We start from the raw sequence: 19674 nt of genomic DNA, 5'->3' as shown, positions 1-19674 counted from the left end.
ACCTACCTCAGTCTTAAATACACTCAATAACTTGGCCTCCACAGCCTGTGAGTTCAACTGATTCACCACCTCTGCCTGAAGAAATGCTTCCTCGTCTCCCTTCTAATGGGCTATCCTTTCACTCTGAGGCTGTGCACTCAGGTCCTAGTCTTTCCTACCAGTGGAAACAACTTCTCCATGTCTCCTTCATCCAGACCCCTCAATATTTGTTAAGTTTCAATCAGATTCCACTCCCCCTCCCTCACCAACAAAACTTAGCATTCTCAACCACCTCTCTATGACAAGTCCTTCATTCCTGGGACCATTCTTATGAGCCTCCTCTGGACCCCCTCTAAGGCCAGCACATCTATCCTTGGATACGGACCCAAAGATTGTCCACAATATTCCAAATACACTGTGACCAGAGCCTTTATATAGCTTCAGCAGTACATCTCTGCCCTTGCATTCTAGCCCTCTTGAAATGAATGCTAACATTACATTTTCTAACTATCAACTGAACTTGCAAGTAAACCTTATGATAAACTGAAACTAGGTCTCCCAGGTCCCTACGTACTTCAGATTTCTGAAAGCTTTTCCCTGTTTAGAAAATAGCCTAACCCATTCTTCTTCCTACCAAAGTGAATAACATCACACTTTCCCACATTGTATTCCATCTGCTACTTCTTTGCCCACTCTCCTGGGCAGTCCAAGTCCTTCTGCAGCTTCCCCATGCCTCAACAACACCTGTTCCTGTACTTACCTTGTCACCTGCAAATTTAACAATGCCCTACAGTTCCTTCGTCCAAACTGTTGATGTATCACATGAACAGTTGTGGCCCCTATCAACTTTAGGATGGCAATTGATGACTAGCGATGGCAAGGATAAAGACCTCCTTTATCCTCTGTGTTCATCCAGCCTCACATTTTATGTTCTTGGACTCTCCAGCATCTGCAGTTCCCATTATCACTTTATCTCCACTGTTTGCCTTCTGCCAGTCAGCCATTCGTCTGTCTATACAAGTACCTTGGCACTAAAACCATGGGCTTTTACTCAGCAGGCTCCTGTGCAGCAACTTGTCAAACCTTTTGGAAATGCAAAATCATGTACAATGGCTCTGTTTTGTCCAATTTCCTTGTTAGAATTCCTTGAAGGTGGTAACAGATTTATCGGTATGATGAAGTGCTGCTGACTGAGCCCTATTTTACTATGCACTTCCTACTAATTGGCAATCTTGCCCTTAATAATGAACTCTTAAGATCATACTAACAACTGGAGGTCAAGCTAACTGGCCTATATGCTCTAAATAGGTTAGGTAAGTATCACTAATTATTCAGAATGATAATCAGTATGGAAACTTCTTTTATTATATGAGTGAAATTTTAAGAGCAGGGTTTTGAAAACGACAGGTGGTGAGAATGATGTGACTTTATTGATCAGGTCTGTCACTTTCAGTCAGGTTGTTTGTGAGGATGGCCACGTGTCTGAAATTAAAATAAACCTGAAAATTGTTTGCCGATCTAGCAGGAGGTCAGTTAGCTCAGTAGGCTAGGGGCTCGTGTGTAACATGGAGTGATATCAATGGTGTCAGTTCAATTTCTGCACTAGGACTCTCCTCCTTCACCTGGGAAAAGGGAAAGAACAGGGGAATGGGACAGGTTAGAATACTCTTATTTTGGGAGGCTTAGTGGTTAGCACTGCTGCCTCACAGCGCCAGGGAGCCAGGTTGAATTCCACCCTCTGGCAACGATCTGTGTGGAGTTTGCATGTTCTCCCTGTGTCTGCATAGTTTCCTCCCACAGTCTAAAGATGTGTAGACTAGGTGGATTGGCTATGCTAAATTGCCCGTAGTGTTTAGGGATGTGTAGACTAGGGGGTCTGGGTCTGGGTGGGAGGCTCTGAGGGTTGGTGTGAACTTGTTGGGTCGAAGGGCCTGTTTCCACACTGTAGGGATCTATGATTTACACTTTTTTTGTTTTTGTGTTAACCCACAATCTGAATGGATCTACTCAAGCTGTCTCTGTACAGAAATTGAGTTTTTGACACGCAGTTTTCAACCTTCTTGCTTCTTTACGGACCTAAAGACAAGAGTTTTAGTGGATTGTCAGCCACCACCACCTCCCTGTTAAGTTATTGAACTATAATCATCATAGATGTGTGTTATATCAGACTGTTAGGGGCACAGTATTGGAAAGAAGTGGGATTAAAACAGGCATCCATTCTACTCCACAAGCACAGACTTCTGTGGTGTCTTTGTTTTAATTCTATGCAAACAAGGATACCAACAGGAGAAAGTTACAGAAACGATTGGTTTTTTTTTTAAATGAGAAAAGCTGCAAAGCAATGAGACCCACATAAGATTGTAGCAGTAATTTCGAATTGTTACTTCAGCATCACTTTATTTTGAAGACTTTACATATTTCAGATATCTGTATTATTCATATCTTTCCTTTTCATTAATTTAGGAAGCAAATGATACTTAATTGAAACCTAAAATATAAAACTGGAATTCACTTGCTGCCTCCTGAAAAGTTTCCATCATAAAAATGTGTCTTGTATGTTTGCTGTCACTCTTCATAACTGCTCCTGAGGTCCATACATGTTCCATTGAAATGTTTAATGTGTTGAAACCTTCTGTGATTAATTACACCAGGAGGCTGCCTTCAGGATTCAGGTGATCGATGTTACTCCAGTGAGGCAGAATCATTGGTAGTTTTTCAGTTTTCTTTTCCAGCAGGGCCCATAAATGGGTTTCCAGAAATTTATTCCCTTTCTCTGATAAATGCAGTCCATCCGAAAGATAAGAGGAAAAGTCCTGTATTACATTTTTAAAAGAAAGGGACCTTCAAAGTTACTTGTAGTAGTTATTCACAGACAAGATGGCTAGCTGTGTTTTGGAATTCTACAGCCGCAGCAGTGTTGAAACATAAATTGAGTTTAGGTCATTGTATATTGACAGCATGATAGTATTTCATGCTTTAGTTCTACAGGGCATTTGTAAAATCACAGTTGCGACAGTGGACAATACCAGTCTGCTTATTTTTAGAAATGGTGTAAATGGGTTGGAAGCAGTTCAAAGGAGGTTTACTGGACTAACACCAGAAATGAATAGGGTTTGCTTATGAAAGAAATCTACACAGGCCAGGCTTAGAGGCAGTTTCCTCTTGCAGAAGAATCCAGAACTTTAAAAGGTCATTATTTTAGGAAAGAAAAGTCAGGGGTCACCCATTTATGACCAAGATGATACTTTTCAAGAGGCAATGGAAGGAGAATTCTTGAATATTTTTAAGGCAGAGGTAACTAAATTTTTGACAAGCAAGGGGATAAAAGATTATTGGGATAGGTGGGAATGTGGAATAACCAGATTAGCCATAATCAAAAAGTGAAGTGGCCATATGCAGTGTTGTGTCAGGAAAGAAGGATACTTATTAAACCATAATGCAATCAAGAATGAATTCTGGTCTATCAGATTACTGACATGCATTGAAACTTGGTAATGATTTCAAAATCTAGAATTTATTTTCTTTTAGATTGTAAATTTGGTAGGTTGTGTACTTACTTTTAGCAACGGTGAGGAACAACTCTCCTCGTATTTGCATGCAAAGCTTTTCATGAGCTTTAATATGCTAAAGCAATGCTGTATAACCCTAAAATGGTTTCCTGCTGCTTATGCAACTGGAACCACTGTACTTTTAGTGCATTAACTTGCTAGATTCAACGTACTAGCATTGACAGCTTCAGTCTCCGCTGCTCCAAGTTTTATTACCGAGTCAACAACTTGGCTGATAAACCTTCAATCTATGGGATACAACACTGCATAGTACAATCAAATTAGTTTATTCCTTGGAATCTTTTTATGCAAGCGCAGGAGATGTGACACTTTACATTTTACTTCCACGCCCCTCACCATTCAAGGCTCAAACATTTCTAAGTGTTACAGCTGTTACCATGAACTTTTATTGTATTTGCTGCTCGTAATATGGTCAACTTTATGAAGACACTAAAAACAGACAGAGACCATTTTATGGAGGACTTTTGTTCAATCTGAAAGTGTGATGCCTAGCTAGTGATAATCTAATATTTTAATTCTCCACACTGTCTGTCACACTAACCTCTGCGCTCTGTTATGAAGAACGTGATGCACTGCAGCAACTCGGAAAGACTGTCCTAACAGCACCTTCCAAACCCACAACTCTACCAACGGCAGCAAATATGTGGAACCAGCACCTACAAGATTCCCTTTCAAACAACTGCATCTTATTTTTTCCTTACCTGATTTTTCATTTGCATCAAGGTGCAGAGATCAAGCACATCAGTTCCACATTCTTTTGCTACCTTGACACAGACCCCAGCGTACTGGTTCGTTACTGAATTATATCTGTTTAATTTACTACCTAAAAAAAAAGGTCAGAACTGAAAGTTATTTTTCAATGTAATAGACAGTGTTATCAATCTGAGGAACTTTGATTCAGCATTGATAAACCAGAGATGTGCTTCAGACACTACAATCAGAAGGGGGAATGTTAATTAGATACGGTGTTCTCGGAGGAAGCGACTTCTCTTAGTCTAAATACTGCAAAGTCAGGTATTTATATTTATATCCAGAAAGTGGCACAGAATGAGGAGGTTTGATATTCTTATAGCTTGTGTAAATGACAGTAGGGATGATCAGCAAACTGACCATGACATGATGGTGTAACACATAAACATTTTAAAAGGGAACAAGTAACATTTTTACATTTTCTACTAAGTTCAAAATAATCTAAATTGGTAACTGGAAGTTTGAGGTGGGAGTGAACCTCGAGACTGATTTCTCAACTGCTTTTCTCTATCCAGTAACAATCTCAGAGATTCTGATGATGCGAAGTTTGTTTCTGGTTTGTGCATTTGAACATGTTTATGTTACCTTTGGCAATGCACTCCTTTTCCCAAGCAGATTCATCTAGTGGTGGTGGAGTTATCATGATCACCTTGTCTTCACAAATATCTATGGACTTCAGGTATTGGACTATACGTTTCAGATTCTCAGCATACTCAGTGATAGGAATATGTTGCGCTGGATTTATATCTAGTCTCACAACAAAACAAAAAGACAAACCAGCAGAGTGCAAATCATACACTGAAGCTCTCTACTCAACTATTCCACCTTTCAGTGTAAACAAACTCTCCATTTCCGAAATCTCTTATGAATGCTTTATGGTACAGTTTTTTCCAACATATCTGTCAATATTTCTTCCCCCAGAAAAGAAATTTAAAACCGTATAAATTAATGTAATTTCTACATTACCTTCAGTTTGGTGGTTTTGAGGACTCTGGAACAGATTTGGTTTTTGAAAAAATTCACTATTTTATTGATTCCTTTCTTTACCTTCTGTCCTCTTCAGTACATTGGTTGTGAAGTTTTTTTGAGGATAGGAACAATCAATAAATGACGTGAGAAAATAGTCTTAAATCTAATGGATAACAGTTATTGCTAAGTAGATGTGTTTCTCAGTGGTGTTGTTCAGTGAAAAACCTCTAAATTTATCACTTTTTAATTTTTTTTTGCATTAACCCTAAGTTTAAGAGTCAAGATGGGGAAATCTAATGACTTGCAACATGTGGATGTTTTATAAAACAGCCAGGATCCCCACCTTGTTTCAGACCCTTTCCTGTAATTGGATGATGCATCTTTTAATTTCAGGTCTGTGCTGGAAAGCTGTTCCCCAATATGCAAGGGAATTAGACTTATGTCACAGCAAAAAAAAATCCAAAATTCTCACATGCAATCACCATGCAGTAATTCCTGGAAAGGAGCAATGCTGGTAATCAGGTGACAGCAATACTGGGTTTGGCAGTGACAAACAAATACACCACCCAGAGTTAAATAGTTTGTTTCCACCTGTTGCCACAAATATTTTGAAATGCTGATATTTGTATTTAGCACACAATTTTAGCAGAGATAATGGGAACTGCAGATGCTGGAGAATCCAAGATAATAAAATGTGAGGCTGGATGAACACAGCAGGCCCAGCAGCATCTCAGGAGCACAAAAGCTGACGTTTCGAGCCTAGACCCTTCATCAGAGAGGGGGATGGGGTGAGGGTTCTGGAATAAATAGGGAGAGAGGGGGAGGCGGACCGAAGAGAAAAGAAGATAGGTGGGGAGGTAGGGAGGGGATAGGTCAGTCCAGGGAAGACGGACAGGTCAAGGAGGTGGGATGAGGTTAGTAGGTAGATGGAGGTGCGGCTTGGGGTGGGAGGAAGGGATGGGTGAGAGGAAGAACAGGTTAGGGAGGTAGAGACAGGCTGGACTGGTTCTGGGATGCAGTGGGTGGAGGGGAAGAGCTGGGCTGGTTGTGTGGTGCAGTGGGGGGAGGGGACGAACTGGGTTGGTTTTGGGATGTGGTGGGGGAAGGGGAGATTTTGAATCAATGTGGACTTCACCAGCTTCAAAATCTCCCCTTCCCCCACTACATCCCAAAACCAGTCCAGCCTGTCTCTGCCTCCCTAACCTGTTCTTCCTCTCACCCATCATTTCCTCCCACCCCAAGCCGCACCTCCATTTCCTACCTAATAACCTCATCCCACCTCCTTGACCTGTCCGTCTTCCCTGGACTGACCTATCCCCTCCCTACCTCCCCACCTATACTCTCCTCTCCACCTGTCATCTTTTCTCTCCATCTTCGGTCTGCCTCCCCCTCTCTCCCTATTTATTCCAGAACTCTCTCCCCATCCCCCTCTCTGATGAAGGGACTAGACCCGAAACGTCAGCTTTTGTGCTCCTGAGATGCTGCTGGGCCTGCTGTGTTCATCCAGCTTCACATTTTATTATCTTGCATCACATTTAAAACATGGTTCTAGTCACGGTTAGGGAGCTAATTACAAAAAGATAATAAAACAAACACAGGTAGTAAGTTTAATAATGAGGGAATGTCTGCTCTAGACACGAAGATTTTTTTTAAAATAATTCACTCCTGGGATGTGGGGGTCACTGACTGGGCCAGCCTTTGTTGTCCATCTCTAGTTGTCCCTGTGGAGATGGTGAGGTACCTTATTGAACTGCTACAAATTATTTTTGTGTGTGTGAACTTTCAACGCTGTTAGGGAGGGAATCCCAGGCTTTTGATCCAACAACAGTGAAGGAACAGCGATATTTTTCCAAGTCAGGGTGGTGTCTGGCTTTGATGAGAACACCGCCAACTGCAAGTTTTCCTATGTCTGCTGCCTTTGTATTTCTCGATGAAATGCTCTAGGCCAGGCAAAGGCATCCGCTAGACCCAAAACATTAACTCGGCTTTCTCTCCACAGATGCTGCTAGACCTACTGAGTTTTCCCAACAATTTCTGTTTTAATTTTGGCTCACAGTTTTGTTTATCTCTCATCGATTTCACAAAGCTTGCTCAGTCTGTGGTCACATGACCACCGCAGCTATTTGATGTTCATGTTTCTTCCTTCTCAGAACCATTTCAGTCTGTGAGGATCGGAGGTATGAAAATGAATATTGAGAGTCCATGTTTTACCACTGTTGTAACACTCTGAACACAAACGGTGGGTCTACATCTCATGCTCTAAGTGAGGACAACAACAGCATAAAAATCTAAAGAACAGATGCTACCAACAGCTGACTGTTTTGTGGGTTGCTGGCAGTCAAGCTCAATTGTAAATTCATTTAACAACCACACATAAACGGGAACAGTATAAATAATGATCTCCTTCTGATTTCAGTCATTGCTGCGATCAAGTGAAGAATCCTGATTATTGCACCAGCTGGGATCAGCTAACAGCATAGCCGGTAAATCAAACTTAAGAACTTGCTTATGGTTAACTTCAGATTTGATTGTGTTTCTACTCAACTGAGTAACTAGAATATTTTTCGCTGACATTTGCTAAAGATTTGCTTGAGATACAGCAGTCTGACAGCAGAGGTACTGTGTATAATGCTTACCTTTCAGCGCAGAGTCATTTGCTCCAAAAAAGACTGCAACAGCAGCAATTGTTTCTTGGTTAGCAGGTTGAGTAATAATTTTTGGCAGAACAGTTAAGGCCCACTTTGTGTTATAACCTGATAAGCCACGGTTCACTACATCACACTTCCTACAAAAATAATTTATAATTGATTGTGGTAAAGTAATAACAGGAGTTGTGTTATGAACACACAAGGCAAGAAATCCACATTACAGTTATATATACTGCTTGCAAACTCATTGTTGGACACTCTTCCATTTTTCTGTCAGCAACTGTCATAATCATATAAATGACTTTGAGGTTCGACTGCTTTAATGCTCTCCTTTAACCATCTACAATTTGATATAGAATGTCACAACCGACTTCCACTCCTGCTTCCCTTACTTTTCTTCACAGATGCTGCCAGACCTGCTGAGTTTTTCCAGAAACTTCTGCTTTTGTTCCTGATTTACAGCATCGGCAGTTCTTTCGGTTCCCTTACTTTTATTTTCACTAGGATCGTCTGTTCCGTTCTGAATCAATTTTAAGATCAAACCCCACCACGCACCTCCACGACCAACTGTTACCTCAATTCCTCTTGGCTCAATATCCTCAATTTCACAAGCCTGCACAGATTTGATACTGCGGTATTTCCCATTCCATCTTCTTTGCTCAACTATAAGTTGATCACTCCTTCTACATCTCCTCTTCCCTGTGTTTTCCAAGAACTTATTTTTAAATTTGTTCATTGCATACGCCAGCATTTATTGCCCATCCTGATTTGCATGTTGGGCTGTTAAGAGTCAACCACACTGCTGTGGGTCTGGAGTTACATGTAAGCCAGACCAGGTATGGGCAGCAGATTTCCTTCCCTAAAGGCCATTAGTGGATCAGGTAGTCTTCTTTTAAACAACAATCAACAGTCACTGTTTGGCTGGTGCTTCACTCCATACATTTATTAAATCCAAATGTCACCATTTGCCATGGTAGAATTCAAACCTGTTTTCCCAGAACATTGACCTGGGGGTTGGTGGTTCTGGGTTACCAATCCAGGTACATTATCACTTGGAGATATATCACCTGTTCCTTCACTGTCACTGGGTCAAAATTTGAATTCCCTCCCTAAATGGCATTGTGGGTTAACACACAGCTGGTGGACTGCAGTGGTTCAAGAAGGCAGCCCACCACCATCTTCTCAAGGGCATCCAGCGACAGACAATAAATGCTGGCCAACCAACGATGCCCACATCCCATTAATGAATTTTAAAGAAAAACTACATCCACTGCCTCTTCGTCAACTCTTTCTGCCCCAGCTGCTGACTCAATTCCGTTCACCACCTCCTGCGTAGTGATCAATTTATTTTACAAATGTGTTCATCTTCATGGATGTCAGCCCTGGTTCAATGCCTCAGTCAGGAGCTTGAGAGTTCATGTCCACTCCAGAGATGTTCCAGTGTAGTACTGGGGGACTGATGCCTTTCAGATAAGACCTTAAACTCAGGCCTGCTGTACTGTCTTAAGTACATGTAAAATATCTCTTGACCATGAATCCATTGTCAATTGTCAGAAAAACCCATCTGATACACTAATGTCCTTTAGGAATGGAAACTGCCATTGCTACCTGGTCTGGCCTACATGTGACTCCAGATCCACAGCAATGGTTGATTCTTAAGCACTCTCTGGGCCATTAGGAATGAGCAATGAATGCTGGCCTAGTCAGCGATGACCTTTTTTCCATGAGTGAATAAAGAAAAAGAAAGGCACTACTTTGAGCAGAAAGGGCAATCCTTAAAGTTGCAATTCAGTAGAACTACAGCATTGTATTTCAATTTGACAAAGACAGCTTCTTTACAGATATCACATCACAGGTAGATTGTTTAACTTACCGAACAAGTCTGTTGGCAATTGCAGCACCCCAACCTCCTTTATCAAAGGATTGCTAAGAAGCAATAAGAGTATAATGCACAATTAAATAACCAAAAAATGTAGGTTTTTTCTGCAACTTTTCTCCATCAATCCCAGTCCATATTGTAGCTTACTCAGGTGACACAATAGCTTTAAGTCAGATTTTTTTCTCTTCCTCCAGCCCACCACCATGGTGAAACGAGAATGCCACATGCTATGGAGTGGATTGTTACATCGCAAGTAATTGCTGGAATTGCCACTTTATGGAATTAATGCTGAGGCTTTAACTCATAGCTTTATAATTACAAACTCTATTCCTGCCTAAGACAAGCCATCAAATGTTCAAAACAGTCAGGTGTTTAGAAATTCCTGCTTCCAGCAAGGATGTTCAGCATTTCCAAAAATTTCAATGGAAAGAATTTTATGGACTCTTGTGCTATGTCCATTCAGTGAATGTATGGAACACATTGTTCAGCATGATATCAAACCTGTAAACCAGCCCCTTTGTCCCAGAATGGAATGAGCGTTTTAAAGGAAGGCATGACTTGAACATTGAATTTTGACACCGCTTCCACTGAGGAAGCCATTATCCTCAGCAACCGCACGATTTCTCATCTTGGCTCTATTTTTGCTGATATCATTTCACTGTTCTGTCTCTCGTCAGGTACTGTATCTTTTTTCCTCTAGATCTACCATTATCAAAGAAAGAGCCCAGCCCTTATGATCCCGGGTCTTCACAAACCTTTGTTTCCAATCCTTATGTCCTCTCTGAAATCCTTAAACATGATGTTGCTCACCACCTTACTCAGTATCCCGTTTGAACTCTGAATAGATAACTTAGCCTGCCACAGATCACCAGAAGTGCTCTTAACATTCATAAAAATTCCTACGTCTGTCAGCAAATGAACTGTCTCTCTTTTTCTGTTTTCATGCGTTTCTGAGTGGGTACAGGTTTCGGAAGGCTGAAGCACTAAGGGATTTAGCAGCCCTAGTAAAGGATTCTGTGGAAGTTACCATGCAGGTTCATGGCAGTGAGGAATGTAACGTTAGCATTAATTTAGAAAGGGCTAGAATACAAGAGCAAGGACTGGATGTACTGCTGCGGCCAACAGGCTCTGGTCAGACCGTAATTCACAGAATCCCGACAGTACGGATAGAGGCCATTTGGTCCATCAAATCTGCACCGACCCTTCGAAGAGCATCCCACTTTATCCCCTGTAACCCTGACATCTACATCTCAACCGGTTCAGCGACCAGCCGGTATGACTGAACCATTGAGTTAATAAAGAATGGGGCTGATCACCCTCTGTCCTTCCTACAGCTCGGAGCCCAGGCTCTCTCCTACCTGAGTGATGGAGTCTCCGAATAAGATCACTTTGGGCCATAAGCAGCTTCTGCCCGACATTATCCCCCCCGTCTCACCGGTCTGGCGCTCGGCCGCTCTCCTTCCCCCGGAAAACTCTCCCCGCTGCCTACAGGGCCGGGCTGCATTGTTGCCCTCCCCTGATTGAACTCTGCAATGCAGACGGCAGCCACTGAGTTTCATCGAGCCTCTCTAAAGCCACTCCTGGCTTCTAAACTACTTTGTGTTTATATTAAGAGTCTCATCACGACACAAATCACTTTTTTTGTCATATTCCGTACAATACTAAAAACAGTACTTCACAAAGGAATAAAGTTCAATACTTTTTAAATTTTCAGAGCGAGTACAGGAGTAATTTCAGATTGAGTTTAAAATGCTTGGGGTGGGCAAATGACTCCACCATAGGTGTTTCCCTTGCACAGTATCTGGATCTACAACAGAAATGATCAATTCCTTTTATTAATTAACAGCGTGTGACTTCTGCCAGGACGTGAGGCACAGAAAGGACCGTTGCTTTTCTTCTATAAATTCATGTTTCTGTATTTTCTATTTGCATCGAATAATGGGACAACTGAAAGTTAAGATCAAATAAGATTTCCAACTATTGCATGCTGTGAAGCTTTAATTTAATGAAAGAAAACAAGGATGGCAACAACCACTATTACCATAATTTTTTTGTTCTGCTTTAAAAAAACGACAAAAAAGTAAAATATTTATTTTAATAAAAACTGCAGTAATTTTTTGCACTTGACAGACACAATACTTATCTGATAAGATTACGACATTTATTATTTACCATCTTGCCACCCAAGACAGACAAACAGCATATTTTCTCAGGAACACAATAATTCATAACTGCAGAGTTACCAATGATGGCACTCTGTAATTTCAGCCTAAATGACACTTTTTCTGTCAAACTGTTAGATATACTCGCGTGTTTGTTTAAGTATGTTGAAGGTTATCACAAAATTCATATTTTCAGTATTTTCCCACTGCAAAACTTTGCTGACTTTGAATTTCAATGACAATGAATATAGTTTCATCAAAATCCAAATTCTTCTTCTTCACCAGGACTGCAGGGTTCCACCTTTGAGAATGATTAGGACTAGACAGTAAATATTGGCCTCGCAAGTGAGGCACACATGCCATGAATGAATAAAAAACTAAAGTAGATCATTTGTAGAATTTACTTATATGTTTAACAGAACAAAAACAGGATGTCATGAGAACACTGCTTCCTGCAATCTGAAAATAATACAACTGGACGACTGTTCACAGTTATTACTGTTTTTCACAATTTCAGAAGAGTGCTGGGTGCATTGTTTCATAAAGCCGCTGAACCGCCACTTCTACCATTTCTCGAAGTGGTTCATCCTCCACACTACCCTCTTCGCACACAACCATCTGTGGGAAAATAAACAAACAAAATTAGCAAAATTTTGAACAAGATAGAAACTTGAACAGTGTGGAACTGGATGAACACAGCAGGCCAGGCAGCATCAGAGGAACAGGAAAGTTGATGTTTTCGGTCTGAAGAAGAGTCCTGACCTGAAATTAACTTTCCCACTCCTCTGATGCTGCCTGGCCTGCTGCGTTCCTCCAGCTCCACACTGTGTTATCTCTGAATCCAGCATCTGCAGTTCTTGCCATCTCACACATAAACAGTGACTGAGGACCAATTTTGATGGTATTAGGCAAGAACATGCAAAAGTTGATGGGGGGGGGGGGGGGGGGGGTGCGGATGTTTGCAGGCAAAGGAATGTTTGGAAAATGGGAAGCTTCCAAAAATGAGACAATGAGAATCCAGGGAGTGTATGCTCCTGTTAGGGTGAAAGGAAGGGCAAGGCTGGTAGATGTAGGGAATGCTGGATGACCAGAAAAATTGAGGTTTTGATCAAGAAAAAGGTAGCATATGTCAGGTATAGAGTGAATTCCTAGAAGAGTATAAAAGTAGTAGGAGTATACTTAAGAGGAAATCAAGAAGGCAAACGGGGACATAAAGAACCTTTGGCAAATAGGGTTAAGAGAATCCAAAGGGATTCTACAAATATATTAAGGACAAAATGGTAACTAGGGAAAGAATAGGGTCCCTATTCTAGCTAGCCAGCAAGGCTGCCTATGTGTGGAACCGTAGGAGATGGGTGAGACTCTAAATGAGTAGATTACATCAATATTTACTGTGGAGAAGCATATAGAAGATACAGAACATTGAGAAGTAAATAGTGACATCTTGAAAAATGTCTATATTACAGAGGAGGTAGTGCTGGACATCTGAAAATGCATGAAGGTGGATAAATCCCTGGGACCTGATCAGGTGTACCTGAGAACTCTGTGGGAGGATAGTGAAGTGAATGCTGGGTCCCTTGGTGAGATGTTTCTATCATCAACAGCCACAGGTGAGGTGCCAGAAGACTGGAGGTTGACCACTATAAGAAAGGTGCTAAGGGAAGCCCAGGGAACTACAGACTGATGAGCCTGACATTGCTGGTGGGCAAGTTGTTGGAGGGAATCCTGGGGATCAGGATTTACACATATTTGGAAAGGCAAGGACTGATTAGGGATAGTCAACATGGCTTTGTGTGTGGGAAATCATGTCTTACTAATTGATTGAGCTTTTGAAGAAGTAACAAACAGGACCGATGAGAGCAGAGCAGTATACATGATCTATATGGAACAAAAACAAAGTTGCTGGAAAAGCCCAGCAGGTCTGGCAGCATCTGTGAAGGAAAAAACAGAGTTAACGTTTCAGGTCCGGTGACCCTTCCTCAGAGCTATCTATATGAACTATATGGACTTCGGTAAGGCGTTCAACAATGTTCCTTGCTGTAGACTGTTTGCAAGATTAGATCACATAGAATAAAGGGAGAATTAGCTATTTAGATACAGAACTGGCTGAAAGGGTAGAAGACAGAGGGTGGTGGTTGAGGGTGGCTTTTCAGACTGGAGGCCTGTGAGCAGCAGTGTGCCACAAGGATCGATGCTGAGTCCACTGCATTTTGTCATTTATATAAATGATTTTGATGTGAACACAAGGAGGTATGGTTTGTAAGTTTGCAGATGACACCAAAATTGGAAGTGTCGTGGACAGCAAAGGTTACCTCAGAGTACAATGTGATCTTGTATAGATCGGCTAATGGGCCGAGGAGTCGCAGATGGAGATTAAATTAGATAAACGTGAGGTGCTGCATTTTGGAAAGGCCAATCAGGGCAGGATTTATTCACTTAACGGTAAGGTCCTTGGGAGTGCTGCTGAACAAAGAAACCTTGGAGTTCAGGTTCATAGTTCCTTGAACGTAGAGTCGTGGGTAGATAGGATAGTGAAAAAGGCATTTGGTATGCTTGCCTTTATTGTCCAGTGCATTGTGATTAAAAGTTAGGAGGCAATTCTGGTCTCCCTCCTAATAGGAAGGATATTGTGAAGCTTGAAGGGGTTCACGAAAGATTTACGACGATGTTCCCAGGGTTGGAGGGTTTGAGCTACAGGGAGAGGCTGAATAGGCTGGGGCTACTTCCCCTGGAGCATCAGAGGCTAAGGGGTAACCTTACAGAGGTTTATATAATCATGAGAGGCATGGATTGGGTAAACAGACAAGGTCTTTTCTCTGGGGTGGGGAGTCCAAAACTAGAGGGCACAGGTTTATGGTGAGAGGAGAAAGATACGAGGGATCTAAGGGGCAACTTTTCACATTAGAGGGTGATGTGTGTACGGCATGAGCTGCCAGAGAGAATGGAGGAGGCTGGTACCATTACAACATTGAAAAGGCAACTGGATGTGTACATGAACAGGAAGGTTTTAGAGGGATATTGCCCAAATGCTGGCAAATAGGACTAGATTTATGTAGGATATCCAGTTGACACGGACATGGTGGACTGAGGGGTTTGTTTCTGTGCTGTATATCTCTATGGCTTTATGACATTACATAACTAGAGTGATACAATTACGAGGTCTATCACTGCACAGTTTAAACATGTTTTGTCAACAGTCTTTGGACGCTTGTTTAAGTGAGCTTGTAACAAACTCATTATATTTTGTTAGCTAAAGAAACCTGCCTGACTTGTTTTTATTAGTAAACCAACTACAATCTGAGACGCATATAACTGGCCACATCATGTTTGAATTTGAAATTTATTGTGACCACTGGAGGAGTAGAGTGGGACTAGAAAGAAATTAGTGTATCCCTGCAATCTCAACTGGAACAATCTTGGAATTCTCTTTTAGTATAAAGGCAGATCAAAGCAAGAAATAAAATAAGAACATTTTAAAAGACACATTTGACTGAAGCAGTTTATCATGAGACCCCTTTGAACAGCGTCCTCATGATGTCACCTTAGAGACAACTAGAGGTTAAAGTTTGAATCAATACCATGAAGTGCGAGTTTCTCTATGCAGATATTATCAAGTCTGTCTGCAAACAGGTCTACAGCCACTGGAAGTGTGTTCACAGGTATAGAATGTATGGAAAAGACTAATGATAGCTTAAATTGTTGCACAAATCTAAATCAGTGTTCTCGTTAGAAACAAAAATGCTAAAATATTCATCTTCACAAATAGTAACAAAACACCAGGAAAGCAAGTAAAGAAGGATATTTCTGTGTTTCACAAAGGAATTTTAATTCCCAAATAGGCACAATGCAAAGTAACATCCCTGCCACATAAGTGCCAGGCAAATAACTATCTCCAACAAGAGACCATCGCTATTTAACATTTAATACCGTCATTGTCACTGAATACTCCACCTTCAAAATCTTGGAAATTACCGAAGAACAGAAAGTGAAAAGAGCCAGCCACATAAATACAGTGGCTGCAAGGCCATGTGCTCCACCTGACTCTCCAAAACCCGTCTACCATCTAAAAGGCACAAGTTAGGGGTCTGATAGGAGTAGTTTACACTAGCCTGGCCAGCTCCAACAGCCCAGGAGGACAAGGCTCTCGTTTGATTGATACCCAATTCACCATCTGATAACATTCACTCCATCCACACTGACATACAGTGGCAGCAGTATGTTCCATCCACAAGATGCACTGCAGTAACTCTCCAAGACTCCTTTGCTCACACAAAACAATCTTGTAACCTCTACCACCTAGAAGGACAACAGCAGCAAATATATGGAGACACCACCACTTCAAATCCCTTTCTACACTAAACACAATCCTGACATGTTCAAAATCCTGGAACAGGATCAAGCTGCCATGGAAGTGGTATGGGTGGGTACAGTTACAACATTTTAAAGACATTTAGACAGATCCATGGATAGGAAGAGTTTAGAGGGATATAGGCCAAATGCAGGCAAATGGGACTCAGTTTAGGAATCTTGGTCAGCGTAGACAAGTTGGGCCGAAGGGCCTGTTTCTGTGTTGTATGACTCTGTGATTTCCCAAGCAACACTACGGATGTCCCTACACCACATGAACTGTGGTGGTTCAGGAAGGTAGCTCATTCCCACTTTCTCAAGGGCAATTAGGTTTTCACATTGCTGGCTTAACCAGTGATAATCACAACCTGTTAAAGAAGAACAAAGAACAATACAGCACAGAAACAGGCCCTTTGGCCCTCCAAGCCTGTGCTGACACATATTGCCCTCCCATGCTAAAACTGTCTTTACTGACAGTATCCATATCCGTCTATTCCTTTCCAATTCATGTGTTCATTCAGGTGCTTCTTAAAAGCTGCTCTTGTGTCTGCCTCCACCAACCTCCTCTGGCAATACATTCTAGGCACTCACCACCCTTTGTGTGAAAAACTTGCCTCGCCCATCTCTTTTAAACTTACTCCCTCTCCTCACACCCCGAACCTGTCCCCCCTAGTTATTAATCCCCCCACGCTGGGAAAAAGCCTCATACTTTCCACTCTATCCACGGTATTCACAAATTGATAAAATCCTGTCAGGTTGCCCCTCACCCTCCTGTGTTCCAGGGAAAACAAACCCAGTCTATCCAACCTTACTTCACAGCTGAAATCCCTCATATCAGGCAACATCCTGGGTAAACCTTTTCTGAACCCTCTCCAGAGCATCCACCTCCTTCTGATAGTGTGGTGACCAGAATTGTTTGCAATATTCCAAGTGTGGCCTAACTAAAATTCTATAAAGCTGCAACATATCTTGTCTCTCCTAATACTCCATCCCCCTTCCAGTGAAGACAAGCATGCAATAAGCCTTTTTTTAAACTACCTTCTCTACCTGTGCTACCACCTTCAGTGATCTGTGGATCTGCACACTTACATCCCTCTGCATACCAATACTCCTAAGGGTTGAGCCATTCACTGTATAATTTCCACCTGCAAGTGACCTTCAAAAAATGAATCACCTCATGTTTATCTGGATTAAACTCCATCTGGTTTATATCCTGCTATATCCTCTGACAATCTATCCACAACTCCACCAATCTTTGTATCATCTGCAAATTTACTAATTAGACCAGCAACATTTTCCCCCAGATCATTTACATCGATCATGAACAGCAGAGGTCCCAGCACTGATCCCTGTGGAACATCAGTGGTCACAATCCTCCATTCCGAAAGTATCCTTCCACCGCTACCTTTTGTCTCCTAAGACTAAGCCAGTTCTGTACCCATCTTGCCGGCTCATCCCTGATACCATGTGACTTCACCTTTTGCACCAGCCTGCCACGAGACACCTCGTCAAAGGCTTCACTGAAGTCTGTGCAGACAACATCAGCCACTTTGCCCTCATCAATCATCTTCGCCACTTGCTCAAAAACATGCCAGGGATCATACTTAGGAGGGAACAGCAGGATAGGGTAAGAGTGTCATAACATGATGCAGCGAAAGGGCTCGTCCTATCTTGCACAATAGCAATTGCCTGATCTGGTCACAAAAATGGTGAATACTTGCCCGTGTATCCAGAGAAATATTTGCTGCCTTGCCATCAACGGTTACAGACAGTGTATTGCCAGTTTTAGATTTAGTCACACATTCCTGTCCAAACATATCTCTGCAAGGGGAAGAATAATTTTGTTGTTAAATTGTGTTTTCAGAAGGACTGAAAAGACAGAGGTATCACAATGGGCAATTCTGCACTCAATGTTCTCATTGGCAATCCTGTTGTCAAGCTCATTTGCACTGCAACACATGTCACAAAAATACAGTACAAGATTGAATTCAGCAACAATATTCTTCCCAGTTGGAAAAGGTCAATATTACTTGCAATTTCTTGTGTATTATTGCTGTGCACAAATATAAAGGGAAGATTATATTTTTCAGAAGGGTGAACGTAATAATACAGGAAACACTCGTAGCTGCTGCAAACACAAATCTTCACAGTTGGAAGGAAAGGGATTTGGGGTTGGGAAGGTGGGGTTAATTAGAAGTACTTTTCCCAGTATGGAACAGAACTGTCCTCAGTTGCATTATTTTGGATATCCAGAGTACGAATAAGAATGGAAGAATTCTCGGTAGCTTACTGACATAATTTAGCCCATGAAAACATGTTGTCTGGATAGATTCCCTTTGGGGCTGCCTGCCAGTGGCTCTGAATTGATTTTTCACTGAAGCTGCAAAATATGCACTCAAAAATAAGCTCCTTCATAATATAATAAAGCAAAGAACTGTAGATGTTAAAGAGCTGAAACAATCAAATTGCTGGAGAATCTCAGCAGGTCATCCATGCATCAGTAGAGAGAAAGCAGAGTGAATGTTTCAAGTCCAGTGATCCTTCTTCAGAACTCATATCTGAAGAAGGATCACTGGACTTGAACCATTAAGTCTGCTTTGTCTCTACTGATGCTGCCAAACCTGCTGAGATTCTCCAGCAATTTCTGCCTTTTTAACATAATCTGACCAGTGAGCATTGTCCGTCAAAGCTGGTTGGCCATTAACCAGGAGGTTTGTGCGTAGGCGAAGCACAAGTTGGGGCTTCTTTAAATTACCGTGTGCCAGGTTTTGCAAACAATTTAAAGGGCCTGCACACTGAAATGAACAGTCCACATTCAATAAAAATGATCAGAGCAATGTTGCCACTGAGTGCTTTATATTAAAAGCATGCAAGCATAATAATCATTTAAAAATTGTACACAGCTGTAATCACAGTACAAAATTATGCCTTGTACAGTAAAAAAAGTAGTGTGTGCGTGTGTGTGTGTAGTGGGGGCAGAATGAAGTGGCAGGGTGCAATAATATAGGAAGAAATAAATATAAGAATTATCTACAGGCAGTTTTAATTTTATGCTGAAATCTACTTTGGATCATTTCCAATCTAAATTTTAAGATTCACGGGCCAGTTCATTTAAATTAGCAGTTAAATTATTACATCCACAAGCTGCTACTATCTTTGTAGGTTTGTGTGAGTTTCTGCTTATTTTGACCCAGCCAATTACTCACTGAACAAATTTGACTTCAACCAGCCTTTCAGAGAGAGGCAATGGGCAATTACTTATCCAAAACCAGAGAATTCTGAGGCCAAGTCACCTGCAGACAGTCTTACACAACTCTTAGTGATGGCTTTCAGAGCCTATGGAACAGTACATCAGTGTCTGGGGTTAGGAC

The 19674-nt window shown here is 41.5% G+C and overlaps 2 protein-coding genes across 6 annotated transcripts in view; both read right to left on the bottom strand.

Moving 5' to 3' along the window:
- Window positions 1–2338: 2338 nt before the first annotated feature.
- iah1 (isoamyl acetate hydrolyzing esterase 1 (putative)) lies at window positions 2339–11292 on the bottom strand. Of its 2 annotated transcripts, XM_048530319.2 has the most exons (6): window positions 11153–11292; window positions 9789–9841; window positions 7904–8052; window positions 4884–5045; window positions 4250–4371; window positions 2339–2792 (listed from the first exon to the last, which is right to left on the bottom strand). In XM_048530319.2, exons 1-6 carry the CDS (start codon window positions 11210–11212, stop codon window positions 2622–2624), a joined length of 717 nt encoding a protein of 238 aa, XP_048386276.1. In that variant the 5' UTR covers window positions 11213–11292; the 3' UTR covers window positions 2339–2621. The 2 variants fall into 2 exon arrangements, with proteins under 2 accessions (XP_048386276.1, XP_059501596.1); XM_059645613.1 differs by lacking the exon at window positions 4884–5045 and having other exon boundaries at window positions 2340–2792; window positions 11153–11286.
- Window positions 11293–11875: 583 nt separating this feature from the next.
- The window catches only part of cpsf3 (cleavage and polyadenylation specific factor 3), a 32298-nt gene continuing 24499 nt past the window's right edge, over window positions 11876–19674 (bottom strand). For all 4 annotated transcript variants that reach the window (XM_059645608.1, XM_059645609.1, XM_059645610.1 and 1 more), the window contains 2 exons: window positions 18025–18124; window positions 11876–12574 (listed from right to left, as the gene is read on the bottom strand). In XM_059645608.1, the coding sequence (XP_059501591.1) occupies window positions 12470–12574; window positions 18025–18124 (205 nt within the window). In that variant the 3' untranslated portion in view covers window positions 11876–12469. The remainder of the gene's footprint in view (window positions 12575–18024; window positions 18125–19674) is intronic.

Source organism: Stegostoma tigrinum, chromosome 4, assembly GCF_030684315.1.
Source record: "Stegostoma tigrinum isolate sSteTig4 chromosome 4, sSteTig4.hap1, whole genome shotgun sequence".
NCBI lineage: Eukaryota > Metazoa > Chordata > Chondrichthyes > Orectolobiformes > Stegostomatidae > Stegostoma > Stegostoma tigrinum.
Note: the sequence above shows the minus strand (reverse complement) of the source record. Positions and strands in the feature narration are given on the sequence as shown.

Excerpts from the sequence above, each read along its gene's own strand:
- iah1 (XM_048530319.2), bottom strand. The coding sequence starts at position 11,212 with ATGTCGGGCAGAAGCTGCTTATGGCCCAAAGTGATCTTATTCGGAGAC. Across the intron at positions 4,372-4,883 it reads AAAGGAGTGCATTGCCAAAG|GTAGTAAATTAAACAGATAT; the intron begins GTAACATAAACA and ends CTTTTTTTTTAG. Across the intron at positions 2,793-4,249 it reads TGATGCAAATGAAAAATCAG|GACTTTTCCTCTTATCTTTC; the intron begins GTAAGGAAAAAA and ends AATGTAATACAG.